The 12918-nt window shown below is 47.2% G+C and overlaps 1 protein-coding gene across 1 annotated transcript in view; it reads left to right on the top strand.

Moving 5' to 3' along the window:
* The window catches only part of xpot (exportin, tRNA (nuclear export receptor for tRNAs)), a 12630-nt gene extending 3701 nt beyond the window's left edge, over window positions 1-8929 (top strand). The window contains exons 3-20 of the mRNA XM_008293782.1: window positions 117-199; window positions 274-330; window positions 412-481; window positions 567-879; window positions 1082-1198; window positions 1281-1396; window positions 1480-1527; window positions 1608-1679; window positions 2116-2172; window positions 2253-2275; window positions 6419-6587; window positions 6661-6897; window positions 6992-7030; window positions 7108-7170; window positions 7243-7367; window positions 8047-8191; window positions 8294-8413; window positions 8794-8929. Of these exons, the coding sequence (XP_008292004.1) occupies window positions 117-199; window positions 274-330; window positions 412-481; window positions 567-879; window positions 1082-1198; window positions 1281-1396; window positions 1480-1527; window positions 1608-1679; window positions 2116-2172; window positions 2253-2275; window positions 6419-6587; window positions 6661-6897; window positions 6992-7030; window positions 7108-7170; window positions 7243-7367; window positions 8047-8191; window positions 8294-8413; window positions 8794-8892 (1953 nt within the window). The 3' untranslated portion in view covers window positions 8893-8929. The remainder of the gene's footprint in view (window positions 1-116; window positions 200-273; window positions 331-411; window positions 482-566; window positions 880-1081; window positions 1199-1280; window positions 1397-1479; window positions 1528-1607; window positions 1680-2115; window positions 2173-2252; window positions 2276-6418; window positions 6588-6660; window positions 6898-6991; window positions 7031-7107; window positions 7171-7242; window positions 7368-8046; window positions 8192-8293; window positions 8414-8793) is intronic.
* The last annotated feature ends 3989 nt before the right edge of the window (window positions 8930-12918 follow it).

Genomic DNA, 12918 nt, shown 5'->3' with positions numbered 1-12918 from the left:
AGAGTGTGTGTGTTCTTGTGTTGTGGAGCCTGAACACATGAGGTGTGGTTCCTTGTGAGGGAAGCGCTGCCTCATGCAGGAGGTCCAGCTGATGGTGCTGACTGCTCTGTGTCCAGGCCATGGCTTACTTTGAGCAGCTGAAGGAGTCTCAGGATGCCTGGGAGGTGTGTGCAGAGGCTCTGGCTAAAGGCATTTACAGGTGAGTTCACACCTGCACACCTGCAGTCAGATGTCCTGCTGCTCCACAGCCCTGAAACCTGCTCTGTCTTCCAGTGACGACCACGTCAAGTTCTTCTGCTTCCAAGTTCTGGAGCATCAGATCCGGTTCAGGTGAGGCTCCGATCCTTCGGGTTGCTGTGCTGCCTGCTTGGTGTCACCTGTCTGAGCTGCTCTCACCTGTTCCTGTTGCAGACATGCTGGACTGAGTGCAGTGCAGCAGCAGCTCATCAGAGAGACCCTGATGAAGTGGCTCCAGTGTCAGGTGGGTTCTGGTGTTGTGGGTTGCAGGTTTCCTGTGTGCACGTTGTGTTGGTGGTTCTCTGCTGTTACTGATGGTGTCTGTGCAGCTGATGAACGCTCAGCCGGAGAAGCCCTTCATCAGGAACAAGGCGGCCCAGGTGTTCGCCCTCACCTTCATCATGGAGTACCTCACTCTGTGGCCAAAGTTCTTCTTCGACATCCTGACGCTGGTCGGCCTGAACCCTCACGGAGTCGACGTCTACCTGAGGACGCTGATGGCCATCGACGCCGAGGTGGTGGACCGAGACATCCTGCACACAGCGGAGGTGGTTGTTGTTGTTGTTGTTGTTGTTATTTCCTCCTACACACAGCAGAGGTCACCATCAAGAGTTTATTTTTCTACATGTCCAGTCACACATCGTGAAGACAGATGATGGTTGTATTACGTCTGAACTGAGCGATTAAAGAGAGAAAAGGTTTGAGGAGACGAATCTGAACATAAAGAAAGTCAGACGAGGAAGGAAGGAAGTCCACCAGCACTGACAGACTGGTGTAGATGGAAGTCCACCAGCACTGACAGACTGGTGTAGATGGAAGTCCACCAGCGCTGACAGACNTCCAGGAGCAGAAAACATCGAGCGAGTCGTCTTCACCATCATTCAGGGAGCCGTGGACTTCCCGGACCCCATCGCTCAGAAGACCTGCTTCATCATCCTGTCCAAGCTGGTGGAGCTGTGGGGTGAGTGTGAGGAACCTGAGGAACATCTGGAGGTGAGACTGAATAGCTGAGCAGCGTCCAACTCGTCTCTGTTGTTGTTCAGGAGGTAAAGACGGGATGGTGGGCTTCCCCGACTTCATCTACAAACACATCGTCCCCGCCTGCTTCCTGGCGCCGCTCAAACCCACCTTCGACCTGTCGGACGCTCAGACGGTTCTGGTGAGTCGCTGCTGCAGCTGAACGTTGTGAGAGCGTTTAGTTTTGGTTGTGGTGGAGCTGTGAGTGACTGTGATGTTTTCCAGACGCTGTCGGAGTGCGCCCTCACGCTGAAGATGATTCATCTCAAACGGGTAACCAGGTTTTATGGCCTGAAGCAGCTTGAGGTTCTGTTGTTGGTTCTGTGTGAATGCTGAAGGTGTTTGTGTTCCAGGGTCCAGAGTTCATCCAGTTCCTGCAGCAGGACTACCTGCCCTCGCTGCAGGTGTCTCCAGAGATCTCCCAGGTGAGACGGGTTCAGCTCACCTGATCAGGAAGCTTTAACGTGAACAGGTCCGGGCTTCGGTCCGCAGTTTGGGTTTAAAGAGAATTAGTAGAATTTAAATTTCTTTAGTTTCATCAACGATGATAAAAAAGAGTCGTTGGTCTTTTTCTGTTTATTGATTTTATTTCAGTTTATTGATCAACTTCAATAACTTTCTGTGTTTCTTCTTTTTGTTCTGTTTTGTTTTTCATTCCTTCACTTGTGGTTCTGTCTGTTTGTTCTGTGCTGCGTCTTTTCTAACTGGTTCTGGATGTCTCTGTAATGTTGACCGACCCGTTTAACTCATCTGGACGTGGAGCTGTCGACTGTTCTGGGTCTTTGACCCGATCAGCAGGTTGTTGGTTCTGATCATGTTTCTGTTAACGTTCTTTATTGGTTGTGTTTGTGTTGTCATCAGGAACTGTGTCAGGTTCTGCAGCAGCCCGACGTCAAAGTCCTGAAAAACTACATTAAGGTACGACTGCTCGGTTCTGGTTCTGGCTCTGGTTCTGGTTCTGCTCACTGTCTCACGCTGACCTTCTTCTTCTTCTGCAGGCGTTTTTCCAGCGAGCGAAGCTGTAGCAGTCAAACTGGAAGCTGACTGGGACTGAAGGACTGGCAGGAAGTGGTGGCCTCGCCACTGTCAAAATAAAACAGGAACTTAGCGTAGGAGCTGCTTTGCACTTAAAGAGTAAACGCATCACCGAGCCGGACCGGCCACGTGAGCCCAGAGGCTCCGGGAGCCGAGCTGTCCGGAGGAGGTTCTGATCCGGACGAGTCGGAGGCAGATCTGCAGGACGTCTTTGGTAACCATCGGGTCGAGTCGGACCACCGCAGCTTCACTCCGGTCGACCCGCGTCAGAAACACCACATTTCAAAGAGGCTAGATTTGAGTTTTTCTTTTCAGGAGTTTGCTGCCACAGAACGGACCGGGTCAGACCCGATGGTGTGTTTTTATTTAAAGGTGGCATCGATCTTTTTAACGTGTCGAATGGTTGATTTGAGGTTTGAAGTGAAACGATGCAGCTCGAGTCTGAGCGCAGCAGCAGATCCTGTGGGTTTCTCTCACCGGGTCGGTACCTGGTCAGCTGCTCTGAGGGACAAACTGGACTCCTGGTTCTGGGATTTAACACGGGAGGTTTTGGGCTGTTCTGACTTCAGATGAAATGAACTTAAAGTGGAGGAACAAAGTGTAAATAAGAGAATAAGATGTTAAAATGTAAATAAAGTTCTAGGCTTAGTTTTCTTTTTTAATTCATCCTGTACGGAAGCTCATCTCTGCCAGAAAAACGAGACAAATTCAGTGCAAGTAAAGATTGGGACTCATCGCTGAAGCTGTCTGATTGGCTTTGATCCTGTGAATCTCAGAAATGTGAGCTTGAAAGTAAGTATTTAATATTGCATTCAGTATTTTTTATTTTTCACTTTTATTGATAATATTTTGATTTCCCCTTGAGTCAGCTGGAATAGGCTCCGCCCCCCGCAACCCCACTGAGGGTTAAGGTGTAGGGATGATAGATGGATGGATGAATATTTTGATTTTAAATTTAATAAGTTTGATCTGCAACTCGAGTTAAAAGTGAAACTGTTCAGTTACCGTTTCACAAACATGACTCGTATCTTTATTTATCATAGTTTGTGTTTTTTCTTGCGATATTGTGACGAAGCCGATAAACCACAACTTTAACCTTCCGTATGTTTGTGACTTTAAAAATCTAAACTTTAAATTTGAATTATCAAAACTTTGGAATTGACTCAGTAAATTTAAACGTTTGCAGCTGAGATGCAGTGAAACGTTTTACTTCTGATCATAATTCAGTTATTTCTAAATATTGTTTTGCCTAAAGTCAGTTTTCACTGATTAACGTTTCATCGTTCCAACATTTACTCGTTTTTTCTTGGCGTTTATGGGCTTCCGTAGAGAACACAGACGAGTTGGTGTAAAACGTGGACGTCGGCGTGTACAGAAGCAGCTCCATGAGTTTCATAGCAAAGAGACAATTCAGGCGGTTGATTATGCAAAAAGAGAAAAACTGTGAAGGAGCTGAAAACACTTTGTGCAACAATCAGTTTCATTTGTAGACAAACCTCCTCTCACCTGTCGGGTCAGTGCCGGTCCTTCAAACAGGCTGGGTTCCCTGAGAGTCGGTTCTTTGGTTCTCTCCGGTGTTTTCCTTGAATCGCTGCCTCCAGAGAAAGTGCCTGAATGTGCTGCTGTCGATAAAAGTCCCACAATGAATAAAACTAGCTTAGCGTTTAGTCTGGAGGTTTTCTACATGTTTATGTTAAAACTGTGAGAAACCAAACCTCAGAGCTTCGGCCCGTCTGGTTCCTGCTGAAGTCCACGTGAAGCTCCCAAACACATGAATCTGTTGTTTCAAACGATCAGAAATTCACTGGAACAGCTTTAGGTTTCTGTAAATGTTAGACAGGAAGAAGTTCAGTATTTATTTGGGATTTGTTGACGAGAAAGTCGCATTAAACGGCACCAGATGGATTCTTTAACAACTCAGTGAATCTGCAACACATCAGGAGGAATTTGGCCCAAACAGCTTTTCAGTGTCGGAATTAAAGGTTCTTCTGTGGAAACAAATTCAATCTTCTGAGGCAACAAACCCAAACGTCCTGCTAATCAGACTTAGCATGAAGCTAGTCTGAATCAGGAAGTGTTCTTCAGGCTTCACCCAGAGTCAGACGAAAGCATTGATGATGGTTTTGTCTCTGTCAGCTACAGAAATGTTTAGCCTAGCTTAGCACGAAGACCAGAAGTGGAGGGAAACTGCTAACCCAAGTAGCCTCAAACATCCAGCATAATAAGACCTTCGTATTAGCTTTTTGTTTGGCCTTTGTAGCTTTTTATAGCTATTTAGTAGTTAGCATATCTAGCATCATGTTAGCTGTTTGTAACTGAAGTAGATTAGTGCCCCCAACATGGTAACATCCACCTTCTAACAGCTCAGTCTGAGTGATTTACATGTTCTTAGCTAACAAGCTAATGCTAACTGCTGCTAAAACCACAATGACCCTTTTATACATTTTTTATTTCTGGACCTGTTAAGCATGTACATTGAACTATCTCATGGCTGATGGAAGGTGGATTATTTCAGTTTTGATGTAAGCTAGGCTAGCAGTTTCTCCCTGCTTCTGTGTGCTCAACATTTAGCAACCGTTAGCTACAGTAACTACCACAATATCAAGTAGCAACAAACAACTAGCACAATGTTGGATATGTTGACTGTAGGTACAGATATAGGCTAGCTGTTACTCTTTGCTTATAGTATTTGTGCTAAGCTAGGCTAGCCATATCCTAGGGCTGTGTCTGCAAATCAGACTTGTTCATACATTGGTGGAAGGTTCATTTAATGATTTTTTTTTTATTGCATTGTTGGGTAAGCAAAAGCCCCAGTGCTAACTATCAAGCTACTGCTTCTAGTTTTTGAGCTAAGCTAGGCTAGTCATGTCCTGGTGTAACACTAGTTAGAAACAACTGCTAGCTACAAATAACGAGCCTAAGCCAATGTGAAAAGCCACCTAATGATTTGTAGCTACTCTTTCTTTGTCCTAAGCTAGGCTAGACATGTTCTTGTAGTGGACATACAGAGATAAAACCATTCAAACTATAAACACAACAAATAAATGAAACTACTCAACTGGATCTTTAAACTTTTGTATTGTATTTTTGATATCAAATAAATAAGTGTATGTATGGAAGCCTGTTTCTGCCAGTGAAATAAGAGTTCAGTTAGTCCTGATCTCACAAGTAACAGTTAAAAGGTACATTTTTGACTTTTTTTTTTTTTTACTGACTCTAGTGACTTTATTTTGTCTTTAGTGGCAGATGTGGTGGCTTCCACAGAAAGGTAAAAAAAACATGGCTACAAGGACTTCAGGTGTTTTTTAAGGAATACTTCAGTGTCTTGGGAAAATTGCATTATGTCTATTTGGGAGATGTTTAGACAGATTAATCTCAAGTCTGTTCAGTAGTTAGCTTAGCTTAGCTTAGCATATCTGGAAGCAAAGGGAAACGGCTAGCCTAACACTGTCCAAAGCTAAAATAAATCTAAAGATACTCGTAACAGCACCTCTAAAAACTCACAGTAGCAGAATCTTGATGAATGACTGTAAATGTTAAGATGACTGTGGGGCTGTTTCTTGCTAACAAGCTAAGCTAGGCTAACCACAGCTTGATTAACACACAGATCTTAGACTGATTTCCATCTGAACACGTAAGAAAGAAGCTAACTGTTCCTCACATCGTGAACTGTTCATTTTTAAAGTTCCTTCGGTGTCGACACGGTTTGGCCTCCGTACAGGTGCTCTTCTGTAAAGTCACTAAAATCAAATCGCAACAGTTCAGAGTTTCACGTTATTCACCTTTAAAGTCCAATCAGCCTGATCGATGTCTTTGTGGTTGTTGTCACACTAAACTCCACCAGATGTTCTAACCTCCACTCCACCCAGTTAGTGGATGTTTATGGGCCAGTGTTCAGGTTCCTGCTGCCTGATTTTATTTCTGTTCAATCAGATGGAAACTTGCCAAATGAATGAATTTGTTCATTGATGATGAAACGTGTTGAGATTTATTTTTGATGAATTTTCTGTTTGAACATTTGTTAGAACCAATAAAGTGTTTACTAATCGACCTGCTTCGTTCGTTGGTCCGTTTGTTCAGATAAATAATTATCAGCAATTANTGTGTTGCGTGTCTGCCGTGCGTGCAGCTTTGTGAACCTGCTGCTGAGCCAGATGTCGGTGGAGGAGCTGCGTGAGGAGGCCTGCGACTGCCTGTTTGAAATCATCAACAAGGGCATGGACCCGGTGGACAAGACCAAGCTGGTGGAGTCCCTGTGCCAGGTGCTGCAGTCTGCCGGCTTCTTCAACGTGGAGCAGGTGAGCCTTCGTTACCTGTACAGGTGTGAGTTCGCCGTCCAGCCCCGTCTGACGCGGCTCTGTGTCTCCTCAGGAGGAGGACGTGGACTTCCTGGCCAAGTTCTCGCGGCTGGTGAACGGGATGGGTCAGAGCCTGGTGCTGAGCTGGACCAAGCTGGCCAAGGCCGGCAGCGTGAAGGAGGCGGCGGAGACGCTGCAGGCGCTGGAGGCCAAAGTTCCCCTGCTGCTGCAGCTGCTGGTCCACGAGGACGACGACATCTCAGCCAACATCGTGGGCTTCTGCTACGAGTACCTGCACGTCCTCAAGCAGGTGAGTGATGACGTCATCGTCCCTGCTTCACTGTTAGTCAGTGGAGACGCTAACGTTAGCTCCAGTCTTCTCACATGTGACTGTCTGTGTGCAGCTTCCTCAGCTGACCGACCAGCAGAAGGCCAACATCGAGGTGAGTCTGCCTCCAGCCAAGCTTCAGGTCCAGCAGATGTTCACGTAGAGGTTAATAAAGCGATGTTCTCTGTGCAGGCCATCATGCTCGCTGTCATGAAGAAACTGACGTATGACGACGAGTACAATTTTGAGAACGAGGTGAGTTTCAGTGCTGAGCGTCGGCTGTTGGTTTGGAGAACGTTTGGAGAACGCTGTGGTTTTGTTCTTCAGGGCGAGGACGAGGCCATGTTTGTGGAATACAGGAAGCAGCTGAAGATGCTGCTGGACCGACTCGCTCAGGTTTCTCCAGAGCTGCTGCTGGAAGCCGTCCGCCGGGTCTTCACCAACACCATGCAGTAAGACGCCCACCACCAGCCTCGCTGTCACGGCAACAGTCAGTCCTGCAGCTCTCAGGTGTCCTCTGTCAGTAGGACTCAGTTAGAACGATGGAAACCAGAAGAAAAGAATCGTTTTTCCATGTTGATTTTATAAAATGTGAAATCCTGGACTCAGCATGTGTCCAAGCTGCTGAGGTGTTACCAACCCTGGAAACGTCATATTAAATGTTTAGTTCATGATGTTTCCATCCTGTCCTCCTGGAGAAGCACCTCAGCACTCGTAGAATAATTCTATCACTAATAAATAGATATCATAACTAATCTGATGAAGTATTGATCATGAACTCTGTGCTTCAGGCTCAGACTTGGTCTTTTTTCCAACGCAGCAGACGATGCATTCAAGGACCATCGGACAGCTGAAATCCAGTAATTAGTGTCATGTAGATGTTTCAGAGCTGGCAGGCCTCTGAAACCCACTGCAGACAGAAAACCAGAGGACTTTAGATGAAGTACATGTGATGATCGTCATGGTCCAGGTCTGGAGACATGATGACAGATCTCCTGAATGATCAGTGTTAGGTGAAGACACGTGGATGGAAAACATTCACACGTCCTCACGTTTGGTGACGGAGACGAGGAATCAATGGTTTACGTGGCTGTTAGACTAACTGACGCTGATGACATCACTTCCTGTCAGGGCGTGGCAGTCGGCTGCCTTCATGGAGGTGGAGGTGGCCATCCGGCTGCTCTACATGCTGGGAGAAGCTCTGCCGGCGTCCCACGGAGCCCACTTCAGCGGGGACTCGGCCAAGACCAGCGCTTTGCAGGACATGATGCGGACGGTAGGTCACATGACTGCATGAGCTGCAGCCCCCCTCCCATCAACTCACACTGGTTTCACTGGTTTCACTGGTTTCATGGTCTCTCTGGTTTTCTGGTTCCAGCTGGTGTCCTGCGGCGTCAGCAGCTACCAGCACACCTCCGTGTCCCTGGAGTTCTTTGAGACCGTCGTCCGATACGATAAGTTCTTCATCGTGGAGCCGCAGCACATTCCCAACGTCCTGGTGAGCAGAGTAACTGAGTACTTTTACTCAAGTACTAATGTGAGTAACTGAGCGTTTCTTGACACCTGGTCCTCCTTCACCACGTCTCAGAGTTCACATTCCTCTGCATGGATCTGACGTATCACTGCTGTGTGTGTTTATGACTAAGACCCGTAACATCTGAAGGTGATCAGCTACTGATCAGAACTATTGATCGGGTCACTGACAGAACACTGGAGATTCTTCTGTTACTCATCAGGAAGATTAGAGTTTTCCAGAATATTTTAAAACTAAACAATCGTTAAGTGAAGTCGTGTTTTTTCCATTAATCAATCAGCTGATCAGTGACTGGTTCTCCTGGAGCACTCTTACTGGGCTGACCGTGTTCTGTTCACTGTCAGATGGCGTTTCTGGACCAGAGAGGACTGAGACACAACAGCCCCAAGGTGCGCAGCCGGGTGGCCTACCTGTTCTCCAGGTTCATCAAGACGCTGCAGTGAGTCCCGACCCTCTAAACCCAACAGAACCTCCCACCAGCACCTCATCAGAATCTATCAGAACGTCACCTAGATAGGATTCTGACCTGATGTGACCTGGAATCAGAACCAGCTGAGCCAGACGTCTGCCTGTGTTCATCCCAGTAGTTAACGTTTAACTAACCTAAAAACAACCATCTGGGGCAACAGGCTCCTGTTGCATGTAGTAGTAGTAACTAGAATAATAATAATAATGATAATGATAATAATAATAGTAATAATAATAATNCCGAGTGTCTCCCAGCGTTTAGGAGGAGCTCTGATGGTCTCTGAATGTTCCCGAGCTTCATCCACAGTCTCTTGGTCCAGTTCAGCCTCTGAGGTCTGAGTGGTTGAAGAGCTGCTCTGTGCAGGTGGACCAGCGTCCACAGGTGATCCGTCTCTGCTCCCGTTCGGTTCTGTAGAAACACTGGCCGTCACAGTTCTTCTGTTTTTACAGACTCGCTCCAAATCTTCTCGACAGAAACGTGATTTTAATCAATGTGATGGTTTTAGGGAGAACGTTTCCTCTGCGGCTGAGCTGTGGTTCTGCAGCCACCAGTCAGTCGTGCTGCTGGCGCTGACCCGGTACCGACTAGATTCAGCGGGTTGGTGCTAACCTCTGTGTTCTGTGTTCAGATCGGGATATGGGAGCTCGCCACCGTGCTCGTGCTCACTCCATCCAGATCATGAAGGTCCAGGTGATCGCCGCCAACAAGTGTCGCAGACCCGCCATCAAGCAGTTCCACGTGAGTGTTCTGGTCACGGCCGGTCCTGGACCGTCGGGTCTCTCTCTGGTCTGGCGCCATGTCGGCAGCTCCAGTTTAAAAACCCGCCACAGCAACAGCCAGGTTCCTCTTCCAGGTCTACGGCGTCCGTCTGCAGACCTGGCGGTCGTGAAACTGGCGACAGACGATGCTTTCAGTGTTTGTTCTGCTGGTTCGGCCCGGTGTCTGACTGTCGCTGTGCTTCTTTCAGGACTCCAAGATCAAGTTCCCGCTGCCCCACCGGGTCCTGCGTCGCCAGCACAAACCTCGCTTCACCACCAAGAGACCAAACACCTTCTTCTAGGCCACTGTCATGTGCTGAGCTTCTTAATAAAAGGTTGATGGAAAGCAGCTGCACTGGATCCTCTTTGTTCTGAGTGTTTAGACGTAAACGTTAGAACTGGACCGTGTGATGGAGAACACTCCACAGGAAAAACTGTTTAATTGGTTCAAATGAAACACAATCTGTTCCTGAGCATTAAACCAGAGCCTGGTGCTGAGTTATAAGGAACCGGTTCTAGCTGCTGTCTGGTCCAGACGAAGTGCTGATGGAGTCAGTGTCTGTTTAAAAAGGAAAAACCTGAAACCCAGAGAAAGTTTAAACAAAACAGAATCTTCACTGAAAAACTGATTTTAACACGTATGAGAGTTCTATTAGAACCGGGCCGTGACTCATTGTTCAAAGTATAAATGAGTCCAAAATGAGCCCAGCGTCACCTCATAGATCAGATCCAGAATCAGCTGAACTCTGGTCTTCAACCAGAGGGGAGGGTGGCCTGATGGCACCATGTGTTGCTGTTACAGCGTCTGTCCACAGGGTGGCGCTGTCGGCTCAGACATGAGCCCAGCAGGAGCTGATCTGAAGGATCAGAGCAGGAATGAAACTGACGGTTAACATTAAATGATTCATCCGTGTAGATAAATGTTAACATGAATGTGCAGATTCTGGGTAAAGTCACATGGTTCTGATCACGGCTGGTTCTGATCACGGCTGGTTCTGTCCTTCAGAGACGGCCATCGTCTGCTCTGGCCTTAAACCCTCTGAGGTCCTTCTGAGTTCATTCTACATCACTTGTTGACATCAGAGCACAGTCGAGCTGCGTCCTGTCTCTCATTGGCTGGCTTCAGAAAGCACACCTGGTACCTGCACGTGAGGACCGACACCGACCAGCACCGGGCCGAGTCATCAGGCTGAACATAAAGTCCAGAGTTCTGGAGCAGCAGGGATGTGATGGTTGAACCTGTTCAGAGATCATGTTGTGGTTTCANCTATAGAGCTCAGCAGAGAAACGAGCAACATGTCCGTGAGTACTTCTACAACTTTCACTCTCATTTGATGTCTAACAGACTTTTCAGATCCGTGTGGAGTAGACTGTCCATCTGTATGGATCATGACTGTCCATCTGTATGGAGAGCTGTGTGTCCAGACTGAGAGCTGTCAGTACCTACAGAGGGATTAGAAGTTGAAAAATCTGAGTATTCAAATACAAATGCTGAAAATAAAGACAAAGCACCAGGTAGGAGGTGAGCTGAGTGGACGTGACGCCGTGAGGCCGGGTGCAGACAGTGATGGAGTCCTGACCGAACACTGAGCTCATGTTCATGTTTGTTGTAGTTTGTATAATCAGTGAGGCTCTTGCTGAGCCTTCATTAATATAATATCACAGGTAAAAGTCAACAAGTTACGTCTGCTGAGTTTAAGGGTCGCTGAGCAAAGCCTCCATGAAGTAGCACGAGCATTAAAGAGTTTGCTTGTTTACATACACCTGTGTGGCACAGCGCCGCCTGGTGGCTACTGAGGCACAGAGCAGCAGCCACACCGGACGATCCAGATGCTCTCACAGCAGAAGTGTAGCAAAAGTCATGTGAACAAAGACAGCCAATGGGGAAGCAGCTCGACTCCTACCTGGTGCTTTGTCTTTATTTTCAGCATTTGTATTTGAATACGTAGATTTTTCAACTTCTAATCCCTCTGTAGGTACTGACAGCTCCCACTACGTGTCCACATTTTAAGACAGATGAGCAGATGCACACTTAACTACAGACACATTCCTGTTGGCAGCTTCTTGTCCACGTGGACAAACCTGTGGACTCACAGCTCTCCTGCGTGTGGACACAGAGCTTTGCTGCAGAAATGCTTCATACGGATCTGAAGCTGAGAGAAACAGAAGGTCAAAGAAACGAAGGCCGAACTGGTTCTGATTTGAAGGATGAGTGTAATCAAGAGAACGTCTGGAACCAGTGGTTAGATCTGAAGGCTGGATCTGCTCGTCCTCTGACTGGACTCAGCTGGTCACTCAGTCCTCAGACCAGAACAGAACCACGGAACACCTGCAGGTCGTCCCTGAACTCTGGTTCTGTGGTGATTTAATGATCATAGAGACGTGTTCTCCGTCAGTTCCATCTCCGCTTCCATAAATGTGACGTCGACTCGCTGAGTTCAGACAGAGTTCTGATCCTGAAGTCGGGTTCTGATGGACACTGACAGAATAAATCATGATTAACGTCAGTGGTCGGTCGTATGAAGCCTCATCTCATGAATGAAGCGACGTTCATTCATGTTGCTTCAACTTAAGTCGTAAATATTGTTAAAATAACTCGGGTTCCGATGCAGAACTCAGGTTTGTGTTTCTGGTTCCGGTAGGACGATAATGTGACGCGCACACAGACAGGTGAGCACGCTCTGGTTCTGGATCAGACCAGACGTGCTGCAGCACATGAATGGACCCTTAAACCGGACTGAACCGGGCGGAGCGTGTTGGGCTTTAGTTCTGATGCACTCTGTCCAGAGCTCTGCGACTGCTTTACGCTGTTTTCTACACATTTATTTGCACTGTTTGTTATTTAGTTGTCACGGTAACCGGTGATGTCTGCTCCCCGATAAAGGCCCGTCTTCACAGAACCACAGAACTGTGCAGCTGCTCTCAGACAACCGAGACACAGAAACAAGTCAGAGACTGACGAGAACATAAACAATAAAACACAGACATGAAACCAGTCGATCAGTAAATGATCCAGTCAGGAGCATCTGGACAGTCACTGGTTCTGATTGGTTCTAATTATCTTCTGCTGAAGACACATGTGGAAGTATGTAAGCGTTAAACAAACCAGAACATCCATCATCTCTACACCTTCATCCTCACTGTGGGGGGCGGAGTCTATCCCAGCTGACTCAGGGTGAAGGCAGGTTCACCTGGACAGGTAACCAGTCTATCACAGGGCTACACTTAGAGACAGACAACCA

Source organism: Stegastes partitus, unplaced genomic scaffold, assembly GCF_000690725.1.
Source record: "Stegastes partitus isolate 25-593 unplaced genomic scaffold, Stegastes_partitus-1.0.2 Scaffold911, whole genome shotgun sequence".
Lineage (NCBI taxonomy): Eukaryota > Metazoa > Chordata > Actinopteri > Pomacentridae > Stegastes > Stegastes partitus.
Note: the sequence above shows the minus strand (reverse complement) of the source record. Positions and strands in the feature narration are given on the sequence as shown.